General features: G+C 54.2%; 1 protein-coding gene across 1 annotated transcript; it reads left to right on the top strand.

The window, feature by feature from the left end:
- Nucleotides 1–2,871: 2,871 nt before the first annotated feature.
- Nucleotides 2,872–4,593, top strand: LOC147698952 (uncharacterized). The gene is made up of 2 exons (XM_086933533.1): nt 2,872–3,295; nt 3,584–4,593. The coding sequence occupies exons 1-2, from the start codon at nt 2,872–2,874 to the stop codon at nt 4,591–4,593; spliced, it is 1,434 nt and encodes a 477-aa protein (XP_086789659.1).
- Nucleotides 4,594–19,242: the final 14,649 nt, after the last annotated feature.

Here is a 19,242-nt window from a genome sequence, read left to right on the forward strand (position 1 = left end):
CTGTCCTTCCCCACACTGCCTTGTGAATTGCACATGTCTGTTGGACTGGGTCACCACATCCATGTGGTGTCTACTCTTACATCTCATTTACTATGACTGTCAACTCACTCCTCCATCACCACCTTCATGTAAATCTGCCTGCACCCCTCACATGTCAACTTTTTAAATAAAATACCTTACACACTTCAATTGGTTCGACTTTGTCTTTAGTGCAATATTTACAGTGTTCAAAATGTCCATAATGTATCCAAATGATGATCAGTACGTAGGCCTGGATAATTTGAGGCACCTAGGGAGACACAACAGAACAATAGTCACTGGCGTGAGTGTGGCATCACAGACATTACACTACACCAACCATCTACACAGTTCAACAGGCAGACAACACAATGTGCAACACCTGTTAACAAACAGAGTTCCGTATACGTTCACAGGTGAAATGTCACTGTCACATTTCCACACACAGGTCACTCCACATGTGCCTGTCTGTACCATCTGCACATAGCCCTTCACGACAACAGCAATCACACCAGACAATGTACAAGTTGTACCTCATCACACACCTTCAAGTGAAGTAGCGGGTGATGATCTGTTGACGCATCTCAACTCCTTCCTCCTCTCCACTGTCCTAATCACTGGACTCTGGTCCTTGAGCAGGCAGTGGCCTTTGGTCCTCACCATCGCCCAGGAGCAGGGGAATCCCCTTGTGAATGGCCATGTTGTGGAGCATACAGCATGCCACAATGATCTTGCAGACCTTCCCAGGCGAGTATGACAGTGCGTCTCATGTCCTGTCAAGGCAGCGGAATCTTGATTTGAGCAGGCCAAAAGTCCTCTCAATGACACTTCGGGTCCTGCCATGGGCCTCATTGTACCTGGGATTCCGTAGTGGGCTCAGCAGCCATGGACGGCTGGGATAAGCAGAGTCACCTAGGAATGACAAACACACATTGCAACGTTGCACAGGCAGAGGGCAGCAGGTCACACACACAGCACGCCATATCACTAGGCATACTCACCCACAATCCAAGCACGCTCAGGAATTATATTTGCCATCATCCGGGGCATCATTCTGTTCCTCAGGATGTACGAGTCATGGGCTGAGCCGGGAATCTTGCACACACATGCGATATGGTCATGTCCGCAAGGCACACCACCTGCACATTTTATTTTATTTATTTATTTAATTGTTTATATAGCGCTAGAATCGATCCCGAAGGGGGAATCTCTGCGCTTAAACAGAACAAGAAGGTCTTTAACAATTTCCTGAATTTTATATGCTCTGGGCACTGTCTAAGAGAGACGGGAAGCTCATTCCAGAGACACAGGCCACGATAGGAGAGAGCCTTCCCTCCCAATCTTGCCCTTTTTATGCTTGGTACTTCAAGAAGATGTTTACTACTAGAGCGGAGAGATCGCAAAGGTGCGTAGGGTATGAATTTCTCTGCCAAATAGGAGGGACCCAGGTTCTGGAGTGTTTTATGAATAACGCAACAGGTTTTAAATTTGATCCGTTGGTGAATGGGCAGCCAGTGGAGCTTTACCTACAGGGGAGGTGATGGTGACCTAGGTAGCGCATTCTGGACCAACCGTTCAGCTGTATTTTGGACTACTTGTAGCCTGCTGAGTAAGGTATCATTAGCTGGAATCAGCAGACCATTACAGTAGTCCAAGCGGCTGAGTACTAGGGCCTGGACCAGAGTTTTATGGGTGGAATCCGGAAGTAAGGGGAAAACTCTACGGAGTAGTCCTATTACATGAAATCAGGATCCAGCTGTCTGAGTAATATGCTCTTTTAGGCTGAGGGCTTGATTTAATCGGACACCCAGGTTTTTTACTACATGCTTGGGGACCGGGTTAGGCCCCAAATCTGATGGCCACCAATCAAGAGTCCACAGAAGGTGGGCCTCTCAAAAGAGCATCACCTCACTTTTTCCCACATTACATTGTAGAAAGTTATTTACCATCCATTGTGATACAGTTCGCATTCCTTCAGAAAAGGCCAACTGGATCGCATCTGAATGGAAAAAGAAGCTGCGTATCGTCGGCATATGACACGGGAATAAACCTGTATGTCCTCAAGAGATTGGCCATGGAAGCAACATATATGTTAAATAATGTTGGGCTCAGACAGGAACCCTGTGGCACTCCCTTGGTCAATTCTATGAGAGCCGAATGTTACGAGCCAAGATTAACACTCTGTGAGTGACCAGACAGAAAACTCCTCATCCATGATAGAGCCGTCCCTCTCAGCCACACCTCTTCCAATCTTCTGAGCAAGACACTATGGGAAACTGTGTTGAACGCAGCAGATAGGTCTAACAGCACAAGAATCATAGAATGTCCTTTATCAAGGGACATTTTGATGTTATCTGAAACTGAGAGAAGTGCAGATTCGAGGCTGTATTTGGGCTTAAAACCATACTGGGAACGATCTAAACATCTAGGGCCAGATGTAGGTAAATCACATTTACCGATTTTGAAATACCGAATATTACCGAATTTTACCGATTCGGTATTCCAAAATCGGTAAATGGGATGTAGGTACCAACATCTGGATTTTTTAACGAATCCTTAAAATTCGGTATTAAAAGATCGGTATTATTCGATCGGTATCTACCGATCGGTATTTACCGATCGGAAAATACCGATCAGAAAATACTGATCGGTAATTCCCGCGACGGACAACAAACAAAAGTGAAACTCAACACAACAGCCAATCAGGTGCAACCACCCTCCCCCTACTCTCCAGGGAGTGGCCCCACAGGCAGGTGCAACTAATTAGAAGGTTCAGGAAAGGCAGTTGGAGCCGAGAGACTGGGAGCAGCAGAAGCAGCAGACAGAGCTTGTGTATTCACTGAAAACTCCAACATGGAAAGCAGCAGGGACACTGAGCAGGCTGAAAGGAAAAGAAAGCTTAAATTCAGTAGACAGGAGCTACAGCTCCTTGTGGAGGAGGTGGTAAAGGTACACCACAGACTTTTTGGAAAGCAGTCCCTAACTGTGCCAGAATCAACAAAAAGGAAACTTTGGCTGGAAATCAAAGATAAAGTAAATGCAGTGGGAGTCACCACCAGACGCACTGAAGATTTAAAGAAGAGGTTCTATGACCTGAGGAGCCTCACGAAGAAAAAATTGGCTGACCGCCACAAACAGTCACAGCAAACAGGTCGAGGAAAGAACACTGCACCCCCCCTCAACGAGCTGGAGGAGCTGGTAGCCACAACCCTGGAGGCTGACAGTGTCCATGGACTGGGAGAAGTGGACAGCTCTGCGCAAGCTGCAAAAAAAAAAGGTAAGATGCATGCACAGCTATCCCCCTCCCACCCCCATACATCCCTCACCCCTTGCAGCTAAGTTACCCCAGTCCCATGGTGCCTGTGCAAAACTGTACCAATGCATCATGTTACATGTAGTTAGTCATTGGAAGACCATGTCACACAGCACTGTAACCAACACATAATTCAAACGAATGCTGACAAAATGAAGGGCAGGCAGCATGTACAAAGTGCAATGTAACATGTTTAATTGTAGTGGCTGTGACACATTTACACCTAGCTGATATGTGCTCATATGTCCACAGGTCTCACATCCAGAAGGCAGTCTGAGGAGGCAGAGGGCGCGGCACCCCAGAGGGATGGCAGTCAGGAGCCAGGGCCCAGTGCATCCCAGGACACAGGTGTTCCGAGTGGGCAGCCACCCTCCCAAGAAACTGACATCTGTGAAGAAATGCAGGGCTCCCCAATTCCTTCACATTCACCACTATTGGTCTCATCACCAGAAATGCATGCATCCCTTGTTGTAGAAACACCTGTTGCACACCCTGGCAGGAGGCAGGTTGTTCCCCCACTGCCGGAAATGGAGACAGGTGCTGATGAAATGGTGGGTGAAGACTCACTTCACTTGTTACAAGCTCACATCACTGCCACACTGCAGCCTAGCACAGAGCCTGTACCAGGTACCACTAGAAGGCGCTCAGTGCAAGGAAGGGATGAAGGTGCACATGGGGAGGGTTCCAGTGTCTTCAAAGGCCTGGAGGGAGCCATGGTCAGGATTCAGAGGATGCAGGGAAAGGGCATCATGGCCTGTCAAATACAAATGCGAAACATGAACATCAACATGGAAGAAATTAGCAAGGGCATAAAAGAGCTGGTGATAGTCAACCAGAGCATGGCAACAGGCATACAGCAACTGTGCACAAAACTTGACTCTGATATTGGTGCAAGGCGCAGGGACAGGCAGCGCGCAGTGAGAACAGAGAAATCCATGGAGCAGCTGGCTACAGCCACATCCCTGCTATGCAGGTGTAGCATCAATAGTCAGGTAGTCCTGACTCATAATAGCAACCAGTTGACAAGGGGCATAGCTGGAATGACCGGTGCGCTGGAGGCCCTACTCAATGCACAAAGTGCACAAGGTTCTGCTGTAGACGTGCCAGACACTGAAGCTAGCACCAGTAGGAGCAGCACAGCTAGCCCCCATGGCTTAGAGCCAAGGAGGAGCAGCAGGCGACAGGGTGAGGCTATAGGCCAAACGCCCAGTGAACAGGCTGAGCCACAGACCCCTGCCAGTGCAAAGCGTGTGCGTAAATGAACAGCTGTAACGATGGCCTACTGCCAATGGACATTAGATTTATAGTTCATACAGTGTTATTTGCACATTTGTGCCATTGCAACCAGCCAAGTGACTATGTACAACTATGGTTGGTGGATTCTACACCTGTCTGAGTGTGTTTGCTCACTGTGAGCATTGATGTCAAATGCTTACTGTTGCACTTTTGTTCTTCAATAAATCTTTACAAATCGAATTAAACAGAAGCTTGTGCTTTCACTATAGCTCAATGTCTTCACTTACTCAGAAATAGTTGCGTGCTATGTCATCACGTCTGTATCTGCCGTCACTTGGTGTTGACACTCCAGCAGGTTGTCTTTCAGGCACAGCAATGTCGTCGTCATGATCCTCATAGTCAGATACCTCCACCTCAGTCCCCTTCTTAACAGCCAGATTGTGCAACATAGCACAGGCAGCAATGATCTTACAGCAGGTAATGGGGGTATACTGCCTTGCACCTCCGCTCTTGTGCAAGCATCTGAACCTACTTTTCAATATACCAAATGTTCTCTCAACAACATTGCGTGTGCTCTTGTGTGCCCGGTTGTATCTCCTTTGGCTGGGTGTTGAGGGGTTGAGGTAGGGGGTGAGTATGAATGAGCGGAGGGCATATGCACTGTCTCCTAGAATGAAAAGGGTAAAATTTACTCACATGCATACATGTACTGCTTATTGCAATAGGTGTAATAGGTGTTGCACACTGTCTCTTACCTAGGAGGTAGCCTTCACCAAATTCCCCTGCAGTCAGGCGTGCATAGATGCCACTGTTTTGAAATATATATGAGTCGTGGGTACTTCCCGGGTATTTAGCGACAATGTCTGTGATGACGTTCTTGGCATTGCAAATCACCTGCACGTTGATGGTGTGGCTTGACTTTCTATTGCGGTAAATGTATTCCGTGGCAGCAGGGGGACAAATGGGGATGTGCGTCCCATCAATGCATCCGATGATATGGGGAAATCTTGCCATCTGGTAGAAGTCAGATATGGTTTCAAACAGTTCAGCATGGGTGGATGGAAAAGAAATGTAATGCTCCATCCTATGCAACATGGCGTCAAGGAAATTGTGAAAAAACCTTGAGAGGCTGCTCTGGCTCACCCCTCCCACCGCAGCAACCACGCTCTGGTAGCTCCCTGACGCCAGCAGGTGGATGCTGCACAGCACCTGTACATGTGTTGGGATTGCATGTGCCCTTGGAGTGGGGTGCTCCAACAGTGGTTTTAGGTCCCTGATTAGCTCCAAGATGGTGTCTGGAGCCAACCTGTACCTTTGCAGTATCTCTTCCTCTGTGAGCATGAACAGGGTCACCCTCTGCCTGTAAACCTGCTCCTGTCTCTGCCATTCCCTCTCTCCTTCCTCCTGTAGCCGTAGCCGTCTTGCAATGACATAAAATGCAGCCATTGTGCAAACAGAATTGCATTTTGGGTCCTTTTTTATAGGCTGCACCTGGTTACCACCTGCTTTGAATCCATGGTAATTAACGAATGTTAAATACCGATTTTGGAGCAAATTCGGTATTTCGGTGCCTCCCTACATCTCAATTTCAATTTTGACTGTTTTTTACCGATCGGTACGTTTACCGATCGGTTGGTTTACCGATCGGTACGTTTACCGATCGGTTGGTTTACCGATCGGTACGTTTACCGATCTGTAACTTTCACGATCGGTAACTTTAACGATCGGTAACTTTAACGAATCGGTATATTTACCGATTCGGCCTATTTTCTGTCACCTACATACGGATCACTCAATACCGGTCGGTAACGGCCCAAAATCGGTATTTTCGGCCGTTACCGACCGGTAAAGGCCTACCTACATCGGGCCCCTAGTCCATTCAACAAAGTTAGAGAGGTGGATATTAACGTGTTTCTCCATTAGCTTGCTCAGGAATGGAAGAAGTGAGATGGGGTGGAGATTAGACAACTCCGTCCATGGAATATTGGAGTTCTTACGGATAGGTCTCACCTGAGCAACTTACCACACCTGCGGAACCAGGCCCTCTGTGATGAATGATTGAATGTTAATGTTTACGATTCCTAAAAATGTGCTCAGTCGCCTGTGGTGGCACCAGACTGACATGGGTGCATTCGATGGCGGGAACAACATTGGGGATGTGCCCAAGGGGATAGAAGTCACCCTTCACACCGGCCAATTCTTCTCCCCTGAGGAAATGTATGTATCGATCCTTATATATCATCATGGCTGCAAGATCATCCCTCAGCACCAGGCTGAACATGGGCTGCGACATCCCTGCAGCATTGGCCACGGTCTCCTGGAAGGAACCAGTTGCAAAAAAATGGAGGGCTACCATCACTTTGTACATGGGTGTGAATGCTGTTGGGTAGTGGCGACGATGGGGCTCCAACAGATCACAAAGGGTCTTCAGTGTCGGTCTGTTGAGACGGAATTTGCGAATGATCGCAACATCCTCCATGTCCTCCAGCAGTGTCAGGTGACGTATGAGATTAGGCCTCCTCTTAGTTGAGATGAAAATGGACACATGTCAATGACAACCATCATTAGATGGACTAAGCACATCCCGTTAAGGATGTCACAGAAAAACAAAGACTACCCTGAGAGATGCGTGGCACACTAGGCCACATGGGTGGACATTTGAGACACAAAGAGGGCACACCTCTCCATTTACAATACATAAGTGCTGCAAACAACACATAGGTCAATGTGAATGCACACATACTAAACCCCACATTTCACATATGCATGCCTTGTAGCGTACCATCCACCAATGTGTGTAAAATGACCATGACTGTCTCATACCCATCTGCTGTACCTGTCACACCTCAATGCATCATATAAACTTCACGCACATCCACAACACAATGATCACAGTAGGCAGAAAACTGTCAGTTGTGTGCATGAGCTGATATGAAAGCACAAGTAAGTAACAACACCATACAGTGAGACACATTGATTGGTTACACATCATTGACTCCAGCTTAACACTGTCAAGCATCATCAACCATCAAATGCATAAGTGACATGGCAGGGACCACAGACCAATGTACGTCAGACATAGCCAAACATGGCACGTGCGTCCACCTGTGTATTATATGGAATAATGGCATTGTGTGCACAATGATGTGCCCTTAACCATGTTGCCGCTGTGTACTGATGCAGTGTTCACGATGGACATTGCCATTGCATGTGCCCAAAATCGCGGTAGCTACACCTGGCCACGGCGGAGTGAAACCAGCATCACCCCCTACACAAGTGCGGTAGCCATTGGCATGGAGACATGGGTAGATGGCGGTGGGCATGCTCCGCCACCCAAATCGCGGTAGCTACCGCCTGGCCATGGAGGTGTGACACCAGCATCCCCCCTACACAAGTGGGGTAGCCATTGGCATGGAGACATGGGTAGATGATGGTGGGCAAGCTCCGCCACCCAAATTGCAGTAGCTACCGCCTGGCCATGGCGGAGTGACACCAGCACCCCACCCTACACAAGTGCGGTAGCCATTGGCATGGAGACATGGGTAGATGGTGGTGGGCATGCTCCGCCACCCAAATCATGGTAGCTACCGCCTGTCCACGGTGGTGTGCCACCAGCACCCCCCCCTACACAAGTGCGGTAGCCATTGGCATGGAGACATGGGTAGATGGCGGTGGGCATGCTCTGCCACCCAAATCGCGGTAGCTACCACCTGGCCACGGCGGTGTGATACCAGCACCAACCCCTATACAATTGGGGTAGCCATCGGCATGGAGACATGGGTAGATGGCGGTGGGCATGCTCCGCTATCCAAATCGTGGTAGCTACCACCTGGCCATGGCGGAGTGACACCAGCACCACCCACTACACAAGTGCGGTAGTCATTGGCATGGAGACATGGGTAGATGGCGGTGGGCATGCTCTGCCACCCAAATCGCGGTAGCTACTGCCTGGCCATGGCGGTGTGACACCAGCACCACCCACTACACAAGTGTGGTAGCCATTGGCATGGAGACATGGGTAGATGGCAGTGGGCATGCTCCGCCACCCAAATCGCGGTAGCTACCGCCTGGCCACGGCAGTGTGAAACCAGCACCACCCCCTACACAAGTGCGGTAGGCATTGGCATGGAGACATGGGTAGATGGCGGTGGGCCTGCTCCGCCACCCAAATCGCGGTAGCTACCGCCTGGCCACGGCGTTGTGTCACCGCCATGGGGTATTGCCTACAGCCAATGGGTGCGATTATTGCGGTGGCATGGTGCAGTTTTGAAAATCACGGAAGGCGTGCTACACCACTGCGGAGGCTGTCATTGGATGCTTTTGAAAGATACACCATCGCGGTAGCGCACCCCGGGCCCCTGCGGTGCATCACCGCCATGGAGCATTGCCTACAGCCAATGGGAGCGATGATTGCAGTGGCATGGTGCAGTTTTGAAAATCACAGAAGGTGTGCTCCACCACCGCGGAGGCTGTCATTGGATGATTTTAAAAGATGCACCATTCGCGGTAGCGTACCCCGACCCCCTGCGGTGCATCACCGCCATGGAGCATTGCCTACAGCCAATGGGAGCTATGATTGCAGTGGCATGGTGCAGTTTTGAAAACTGCCACTGCTGAGGCGGTCATTGGATTCTTTTGAAAGAAGCAGACCTGGACAACCAATTGTAGCTGCTTTGCTCCTGAGAAACAACCCCAGGGGGCTATAAATTAGTGGGAGTGAGCCTCACATTTCCACTGCTCACAGAGCCTGCTGCCTGAGACCCTCTCCTGCTGCTGCCTCAAGAGCCTGCTGCCTGGGACCCTCTCCTGCTGCTGCCTCAAGAGCCTGCTGCCTGGGACCCCTCATCACTCACTTCCACCACAGGTGTTTCATGTCCACAGGTATGGCAAGGACAGAGAAGATCCATGCCAGTCCATTCATTAGCGAGGAGCTGGAGGTCCTTGTGGACAAGGTGCTGGCACAGTACCCAAGGCTGTATGGTGGCCCCAACGTAGTGGTAAATCAATGTAAAGGGAGGTGTAGGTCAGGGGGGTCAGACATGTAGTTGTACTGCTGCAGTATATGCCTGAGGTGTGGGGTTGTGCCATGCACCATAATCGCTGAGGCCCACACATCTGACACCACATTACCACAGTACCACATGGTGCTGGTATGGCCTACTTGCCATTTTGTACTGTCATGTCCTAATAGGTGTGTGTGTTGTCCCCTCCTGTTCCCTCAAGGTCTGTCAGTGGTAATAAGTGTTGTTCCCACATCATGTCCCTCATCATGTCCCCTGGTGTGGGCAGGGCAAGTTATGTGTCTGGTACACTTCATCCACGGGCAGGGTGTTGTGCTGTGTGGCCTCAACATGGCTCAGTAATGGCAGAGATTCAGGGTTACAGGCACTGTTGTGATCTATGTAGTGTGTTGCTGCAATGTGATTGCAGGGTGTGGTGTTCGCCATGTTGATTTGTGCATCTCCTGTACTGCATTGATTTATTTGCTTTGTCCTGATGATGACACTAACACAACCCTGCATCTCTCTCATGCAGAATCGCCCGTGGATACGGAGGGACTTGAGCTGGAAACCAGTGGTGGTGAGAGTAGCACTACAGCTGCACCGGAGGCCAGTGACACAGCTCACCAGCGCATCTGAGGGGGACCGGAGTATGCAGGAAGAATCCGTGCCTGAGACACAGAGTAAAACATCCTATGATGCCAGCGGTGATGCATTCATGTTGGCAGGCACAGGGAATAGGGAGTCTACATCATCATCCACCACACAGCGGCCAGTGCCCACCCTCCCATCCACTTCCTCTGGTGCTGCCCGTGTCTGTGTTAGTAAGAGGGGACGAGTTACATTCACACCTGGCACTGCTGAGCCTGCTCCTGTCCCCCCTGCTGCCCTCAGTGCTGAGTCTGTAGGGCTCCTGCACCAGCTTTGTGTGGGCCAGATAGCCCTGCTCACTGCCTTCGGTGACCATGATGAAAAATTAGGCCAGGTGGTTGCCTACATGGAGGGCATACACTCTAACGTGGGTGGACTACATGATACAGTCCAGGCTTTGTCATCCGCAGTGATGTCTGCCCTTCAACAGGCACATACTCCCATTCCTGCCCAGGTGCCTTTGTCCACCCCCCAGTCAGTGGACACAGCGGATGATAGTGACCACGGTTCACAGTCACAATACAGCACAAGAAGCACACAGCAGACACGACCCAAGTGGTCCAGCCCACAGACACCATCCCCACAAAAGAGCAGAGCCACCCCAGAATGCAAAGACAAGAGCCCGTCAGGGAAGAGCAAGGCCGAAAAAGCAATGAGGCTGACATCTGGCTCTCATGCCTCAGAGGCATTACCAGCAAAGGACTATACTGTCCCTAAAACTTCATGCAAAGCTAGGCGTGCAGTGTCTGTACCCACTGAGGAGGTGTTGTACAGCAAGGGTACACCTAGGAAGGGCACAGGGCCACATCCCCCTACCACATCAACTCCAATTCCAAGCCCAGTGAAGCAGGTGGAGGAGGGCACTGTAGGGGCTAGTCCTGGCAAACAGGCAAAGGAGGGCACAGTAGGGGCCACCCCTGGCAAAGAGGCAACGGTGGGTACTGTAGGTGGGACACTTGGCAAACAGAGGAAGTTGGTCCAGAGGCGTAGCCAGACAAAGCGTTCCGCAGGATCCAGCACGTCACCAGAGGTAGTGCCAGTGTCTGCACCTGATGCGGGACAGTTGGTGTGTATGCCTGTTGTGTCATCACCAGTTTCCTTTAACCACAGTAAAGGGAAGTGTTAGACGTGGACCTGGAGGGTCGGCCGAGGACAAGAGGAGAGGCCTCCGGGAGGGCCGTCTTCAGCGATCGTACAGACAAGTAACTTCCCCCCCCACAGATGGACACCACACAAGGATAAGGTCAACACTCTTTATATATGGTTCTTGCAGCAAGGATATCAACGATACAGTGAGATCGGGACACGAGGGTCCTCTCAATTCTAGTCTCTGGGAGGGAAAGGGGGTAGCGGGACAGTCTTGGTACCGGTCTGGTACTGAGGTGGTACGATGAATAGCTCACAATCCTCGAGCTCGGCGTTCTGGAAGGTCGGGCCGCGGCAGCGCCAGCAGGCTCGGATGATAAGTCTCACTTGAGAAGGGCCGCGGCAGCGCCAGCCGGCAAAGGCGATGGTTCACACAAGGATGGGCCGCAGCAGCGCCAGCAGGTCCCGACGAGGATGTAGGTTGCAGAGGTCCGCGGCAGCGCCAGCAGGTCCCGATGAGGATGTAGGTTGCAGAGGGCCGCGGCAGCGCCAGCAGGTCCCAACGGAGATGGAGGTTGCAGAGGGCCGCGGCAGCGCCAGCAGGTCCCAACGGAGATGTAGGTTCAGAAAGCCGTGGCAGCGCCAGCAGGCAGGACGATGATTCACAAGGCAGGGCTGCGGCAGCGCCAGCAGTCCGTCAAGGATGAGTTCTTCTAGGTGTCTCTCGACTCCAGGATACAACTGCCTTCCTGCTCTGGAGCTGCCCCAGTTATAGGTCTGGCCTCCTTTGATGTCCGGACCCTCGCTCTTGGAGGTCGGGAGGTCCGGGATGAGGGAGTCCAGACACCCAGCAGGGGGGTGGAGCCAGCGCCCGGGGAGGCTGAGGGCGATCGGCACCTGGCGGGGGAGCCATCGACACTCCTCTCTCCCATTGACCTGCCAAGTGGTCCGCTCACCTCCTGGGTGGATGGAGTTGCCTCGATTTGGGGGCCTGGCCAGGCCCAGGGTTGGGGTCAAGCTGAGGCCACGCTGCCTCGTGGTGCAGTGTCCAAGATGGCAGCTGGGCCGGGGCAAGGCTGCCGGTGGTGGCCCGGGCCGGCCGATGTCGGGGTGTTCGGGAGCGGGCGTCCCGTTGGGGACGGGTTGCGGGTTGCTTCTGTGGGTTGCCGGGGTGGTTCTTCTGGGGACACCGGGAGAGTCGGCGTCCGAGTCTTGTGATGCGGGGAGGACGCGGCCCCTTCACGAGGCCTGTCCAACATGCGTCCCCCCCAGCTGAAGGCAGGGAGAGTCAGCCATCTTCTTGGGTACTCTCCTCGCCGAGGTGGAAAAAGCGTGACAGGCCGTCCGCGTTGGCGTGGTCTAGGCCAGGGCGATGTTCCACAGTGAAGTCCATCCCCTGCAGGGAGATGGACCATCGCAACAGTTTTGGATTCTCCCCCCGCATCTGCATCAGCCATTGCAGGGGTCGATGATCTGTTTGTACCCTGAAATGGGTACCGAAGAGGTAGGGCCGGAGTTTCTTGAGGGCCCATACTACTGCGAAGGCCTCCCTCTCGATGGTGCTCCAGCGCTGCTCTCGGGCTAGCAGGCGTCGGCTGATGAAGGCCACTGGTTGATCGACTCCCTCGGGGTTGAGCTGAGAGAGTACTGCCCCAATGCCATGATCTGAGGCGTCCGTCTGGACGATGAATTCCCGGCTGTAGTCGGGGGCCTGGAGCACGCGGGCGGTGCACATGGCGGCCTTCAACCTCTCGAAGGCCGCTTGACAGTCCGGAGTCCAGTTGACGATTTTGGGGTTTTTCTTGGAGGTGAGTTCCGTGAGGGGCCCCACAATGCTGCCATAGTCCTTCACAAACCGTCGGTAGTATCCGGTGAGCCCCAGGAAGGCTCGGACCTCGGTTTGGGTGACCAGTGGTTGCCAGGACTGGATGGCAGCGATCTTGAGCTGAAGGGGGGGCCACCAGACCGCTCCCCACTTGGTGTCCGAGGTAGGTCACGGACCCCTGGCCAATCTGGCATTTGCTGGCCTTGATGGTGAGGCCGGCCTGCTGGAGGGCGTGCAGGACCTCTCGGAGGTGGTCGGCCCAGTGATGACTGTACACAGCAATATCGTCCAGGTACGCAGCACTGAATTCTTCAAGGCCCGCCAATACCTGGTTCACAAGTCGTTGGAAAGTAGCTGGAGCGTTTTTCATGCCGAATGGCATCACTTTGAAATGGTAGTGGCCATCCGGGGTGGAGAAGGCGGACCGTTCTTGGGCTCTGGGGGTGAGGCCGATCTGCCAGTAGCCTGCTGTCAGATCGAAGATGCTCAGGTAGCGGGCAGACCCCATACGGTCAACCAGTTCATCTGCCCGGGGGATGGGGTGAGCGTCGGTTCCGGTGACAGCGTTCAGACCCCGATAGTCTACACAGAATCGGAGCTCGGGGGTGGCGCCCGGGGCGGCAGCTTTGGGGACCAGGACGACTGGGCTGGCCCAGGGGCTGTCGGATGGCTTGATCACTCCTAGGGCGAGCATTTTAGAGACTTCTTCCTGGATGCAGGTGCGCACCCGATCTGGTACTCGGTAGGTCCTGTGTCGAATAGGTAGACTATCCCCAGTGTCCACGTCGTGAAGGCACCAGGGGGTGACCCCGGGTGTGAGGGAGAACAGGTTCGCAAATTGCAGCAGGAGAGCCCGACGGTCATGGCGTTGTTCCGGGGACAAAGCACCGGAGAGTCGGACCTCGTCCACTGAGCCATCTTTTTCACGGGTCCTCAGTAGGTCCGGGAGGGGCTCGGAGTCTTTTTCCGTCCCACTATCCGTTGCCATCAGTAGGCTGAGTTCTGAGCGTACGAAGTGGGGTTAGAGTCTGTTGGCGTGGAGGACCCGGAGGGGGTTCCGGGGGGACTCCATGTCTATCAGGTAGGTGACAGGGCCCTTGCGCTCAATCACCTTGAAGGGTCCTGTCCATTTGTCCTGCAAGGCGCAAGGTTCGACTGGAGACATCACCCATACTTGTTGACCGGGCTCGAACTCAATGGAGGAGGCATGTTGATCGTACCATTTCTTCATGTCCTCCTGACTGGCCTCAAGGTTGGCTTTGGTGAGTTCCCTGAATCGCCGAGTCTGGTTGCGGAGGGTCAGGAGGTACTTGTACACGTCTGGAGGGGTCTTCTGGGGGGCCATCTCCCATTCTTTCTTGACTAGGCTGAGGGGCCCCCGGACAGGATGTCCGTACAGGAGTTCGAAGGGGCTAAAACCGAGGGACTTCTGGGGGACCTCTCGGTAGGCAAAGAGGAGACACGGGAGCAGCACGTCCCATTGGCGCCGTAGGGGCTCCTCCAGGCCCAAGATCATCCCCTTGAGAGTGCGGTTAAACCGCTCGACCAGTCCGTTTCCTTGCGGGTGATATGGGGTCGTGAACCGGTAGGTAACCCCGCACTGCTGCCAGAGAGATTTCATATACTTTGAGATAAAGTTTGTGCCCCTGTCGCTGACGACTTCCCGGGGGAAGCCCACTCTAGAGAAGATCCCCATTAAGGCTCGGCCTACCACTGGTGCTGTTACGGTCTGAAGAGGAATGGCCTCGGGATAGCGGGTGGCGTGGTCCACCAGGACCAGGATGAACCGGTGCCCCTGTGCTGTTCGGGGGTCCAGGGGCCCCACAATGTCTATTCCCACCCGTTTGAACGGGGTGGTGATGACGGGGAATGGTTGCAAGGGTGCTTTGATCTTTCGGCCGCTCTTCCCGCTGGCCTGGCAGGTGGTGCAGGCCCAGCAGTGGTTGGAGACATCATTTCGCATTTTGGGCCAGTAAAAGTGTGTTACCAGGCGGTTGTAAGTTTTGTCTTGTCCCAAGTGCCCAGCAAGGGGGACATCGTGCGCTAAGTTCAAAAGGTAGTCTCTGAAGCGGAGGGGCACCACCAGCACCCGGCTGGCCCCCAACTCGGCAATTCTTTGCTCGCTGTACAGTAGGTCATTGTCCCAATAGATCCAGTGTGCCCCTGCGGTGTCTCCCGCGCTCGGGGCGAGTGCTTGCTGTCGGAGTCCCTCGAGGGAGGGACAGGTCTTCTGTTCTTGCCGGAATTGTTCCTGGGTGGGTCCACCCTCTTGACGCCACTGGGCCAGTTCTGGAAGATCCTGGAGCTGAGCGGGCCCTTCTTGGTTTTGCTCTGGGGGGTCAGCACTGAGGGCGTCTCCCTCTGGACAATCGGGAGAGGAGGTGCTGGCCATTCGGGTTCTTCGGGGCTGGGGATGGTGCGGGCGGCCATGGGCCGGGTTGTTACGCAGGCCCAGTCCGGGAGGCCCAGCATCCCCAGGTGCTCTCTTCTCTCAACGGCTGCCCAGGGGGAACTTTCGAGGTAGTTTCCCAGGAGGCAGTCCACCGGGGCATCATCGCGGACAGTCACCTTCAGCAAACCGGACACTCCTCCCCATTCGAAGGGGACGTGGGCCATCCGACACAGGCTCTCCGAATTGTCAGCTGATCGGACGGGGCAAAGAACGTTTGGCAAGATTTGTACCGGGGTCACCAGATGACAGCGGACTGCCGTCACACTGGCCCCGGTGTCGCGCAGGGCTTCGGCCTTGCGCCCATTGATGTTTACCCACTGGCTGTATTTTCTCGTGTTGGCGGGTAGGGGAGCCCGCGGAATCATGTCTCTTTCCCCTAGGCAAGCCAGGATCATTGCGGCGGGCTCCCATTCGGGCTGTTCTTGTTTGTACTCTTCGTAATCTTCGGGAGCTTGCTCTTCTCCCAGGGCGGCGGCAGCGACCTGGCGGGGGATGGGACTCTGGTTCTTCGGGCAGTTAGGGTCGTTGGCATAGTGGCCGGTCCGCTGGCACCGGTGGCAAGTAACGTTGGCTCGGAACCCCGGACGCATCGGGGGGTTTCCCCTATCGGCCGGGGGTGGGGTGTTGAAGGCGGGAGCTGCCGGGACGGCGTCTCTGCCCCGGCCCTGGCCTCCTCCTCCTCCTCGAGGGCGATGGGGACCTTGGTTGGTTCTGTTTAGTTCACTTGGCCCACTTCGGGCAACTCGGGTGCTCTCCCATCGGTCAGCTTCGGTGGCAAGCTGCCGAGGTTCAGTCAGTTTACTGTCGAGGAGGTGCTGCCTGAGCTCGACGAAGCAATTGTTGGAGAGGTGCTCCCACACAATGAGGTTAAAGAGTTGCTCGTAGGTGGTTACGTGGCTGCCCTTGATCCACCCCTCGAAGGCTCGACTGAAATAGTTCACATACTCCACCCAAGTTGTACCCGGGATCCGCTTGCAGTCGCGGAACCTCTGGCGGTACATCTCGGGCGTGAGTCCGTATCGAGTGAGGAGGGCGGCCTTCATGTGGTCATAGGATGTCATCTGATGGTCCGGGAGCTGCAGCAGGGCGTTGCGCCCTTCATTGACGAACCTCCCCCATAGTCCGGCTCCCCAGTCACTTCGATCAATCCGGTGGGAGGTCATGGCTATCTCGTAAGCCTTGAACCACTGCTGGATATCGTCGTTCCGATAATATTCTCTGACGATATCCTTGGGGATGTGGACTTTCGGTCCGGCAGTGCCCGGGTTGTGCGGGTGCTCGGGCACCCCGAGGTCTTTATTCTGTTTCCGCATCTCTATCTCTGCTAGCTTGCGCTCATGTTCGTATGCCAGTTTTTTCTCTTCGAGTTCTATCTGCCTTTGTTTCTCTTCCCGCTCTTCTCGGAGCCGCAAGTGTTCTAATGTTATCTTTTGTTCCGCCAATTTCAGCTCTCCGTCCAACCGGAGCCGCGCCAACTCTAATTCATGGAGTCTGCTTTTTTCTCGTTCTTGGATCTCTTCCAGGGAGAGACCCGTTCTCCTTCCTTCCGTCGTAGTGGTGTTTGTTTCTGGTGCCTCGAGGTTTTGGTTCTGGGGTACGGCCGTACCTGTTTCTGCCCAAGATTCTAGGGCGTGTTTGGAGTCGTCTTTCGTGCTCAGCCCGGTGGTAGCAATGCCTAGTTCCATGCAAAATTGCTTTAGCTCTCGATGGTTGTACTCTTCTAGTTTATCCATCTGGAATTTCTCTGTGGATCCGCTCTCTTTTGTGGTCATTGTGGTTGAGTCGTGGGGTGAGTTACTCTCTGTACGATTACGCGTTGGTTCGGATCGCGCCGCTGGCCACCAATGTTAGACGGGGACCTGGAGGGTCGGCCAAGGACAAGAGGAGAGGCCTCCGGGAGGGCCGTCTTCAGCGATCGTACAGACAAGTAACTTCCCCCCCCACAGATGGACACCACACAAGGATAAGGTCAACACTCTTTATATATGGTTCTTGCAGCAAGGATATCAACGATACAGTGAGATCGGGACACGAGGGTCCTCTCAATTCTAGTCTCTGGGAGGGAAAGGGGGTATCGGGACAGTCTTGGTACCGGTCTGGTACTGAGGTGGTACGATGAATAGCTCACAATCCTCGAGCTCGGCGTTCTGGAAGGTCGGGCCGCGGCAGCGCCAGCAGGCTCGGATGATAAATCTCACTTGAGAAGGGCAGCGGCAGCGCCAGCCGGCAAAGGCGATGGTTCACACAAGGATGGGCCGCGGCAGCGCCAGCAGGTCCCGACGAGGATGTAGGTTGCAGAGGGCCGCGGCAGCGCCAGCAGGTCCCGACGAGGATGTAGGTTGCAGAGGGCCGCGGCAGCGCCAGCAGGTCCCAACGGAGATGGAGGTTGCAGAGGGCCGCGGCAGCGCCAGCAGGTCCCAACGGAGAAGGAGGTTGCAGAGGGCCGCGGCAGCGCCAGCAGGTCCCAACGGAGATGTAGGTTCAGAAAGCCGTGGCAGCGCAAGCAGGCAGGACGATGATTCACAAGGCAGGGCTGCGGCAGCACCAGCAGTCCGTCAAGGATGAGTTCTTCTAGGTGTCTCTCGACTCCAGGATACAACTGCCTTCCTGCTCTGGAGCTGCCCCAGTTATAGGTCTGGCCTCCTTTGATGTCCGGACCCTCGCTCTTGGAGGTCGGGAGGTCCGGGATGAGGGAGTCCAGACACCCAGCAGGGGGGTGGAGCCAGCGCCCGGGGAGGCTGAGGGCGATCGGCACCTGGCGGGGGAGCCATCGACACTCCTCTCTCCCATTGACCTGCCAAGTGGTCCGCTCACCTCCTGGGTGGATGGTGGTGCCTCGATGTCGGGGCCTGGCCAGGCCCAGGGTTGGGGTCGAGCTAAGGCCATGCGGCCTCGTGGTGCAGTGTCCAAGATGGCGGCTGGGCCGGGGCAAGGCTGCCGGTGGTGGCCCGGGCAGGCCGATGTCGGGGTGTTCGGGAGCGGGCGTCCCGTTGGGGACGGGTTGCGGGTTGCTTCTGTGGGTTGCCGGGTGGTTCTTCTGGGGACACCGGGAGAGTCGGCGTCCGAGTCTTGTGATGCGGGGAGGACGCGGCCCCTTCACGAGGCCTGTCCAACAGGAAGCCATTTCGTATTCCAAAAAAGTGAATGGGCACCCCTCAAACCTCTCCCAACCACACTGTGTCACAGGTCTGCATGACTCTAACTCCACGTGCAACTATACCACCTGGTCCAAACAGCCCTCCAGCTTGCCAAGCCACTGATAGCCCTACATCACCTGGGCCTCTTTCTCCCCAGTCACGTGGTCCTGCTGTCCCCGACAAACAGCCAGCTCCAGGTCTGCCTAACAGCCAAATGTGAGTGGCAGTCCCCCTCATACACCTATCTCTCATAGAAGTGTGCTAGTCCTGACCATTGTTTTTCACCTGGGTGTGTTGCTGGCATGGAAGGCTACAGTCAGACAAACTCAATGTGCAGCCTCTCATGTACTTGCTGTGCCACCTGCCATGGACACTGACCATGTTGCTCTGTTGTGTTGGACTCTCCCCTGTGCCCTGGACACTGGCCCTGTTGCTCAGCTGTGTTGGACTCTCCCCTGTGCCATGGACCCTGGCCCTGTTGCTTTGCTGTGTTGGACTCTCCCATGTGCCATGGACACTGGCCC

The sequence above is a fragment of the Lissotriton vulgaris genome, chromosome 8 (assembly GCF_964263255.1).
Source record: "Lissotriton vulgaris chromosome 8, aLisVul1.2, whole genome shotgun sequence".
NCBI classification, from domain to species: Eukaryota; Metazoa; Chordata; class Amphibia; order Caudata; family Salamandridae; genus Lissotriton; species Lissotriton vulgaris.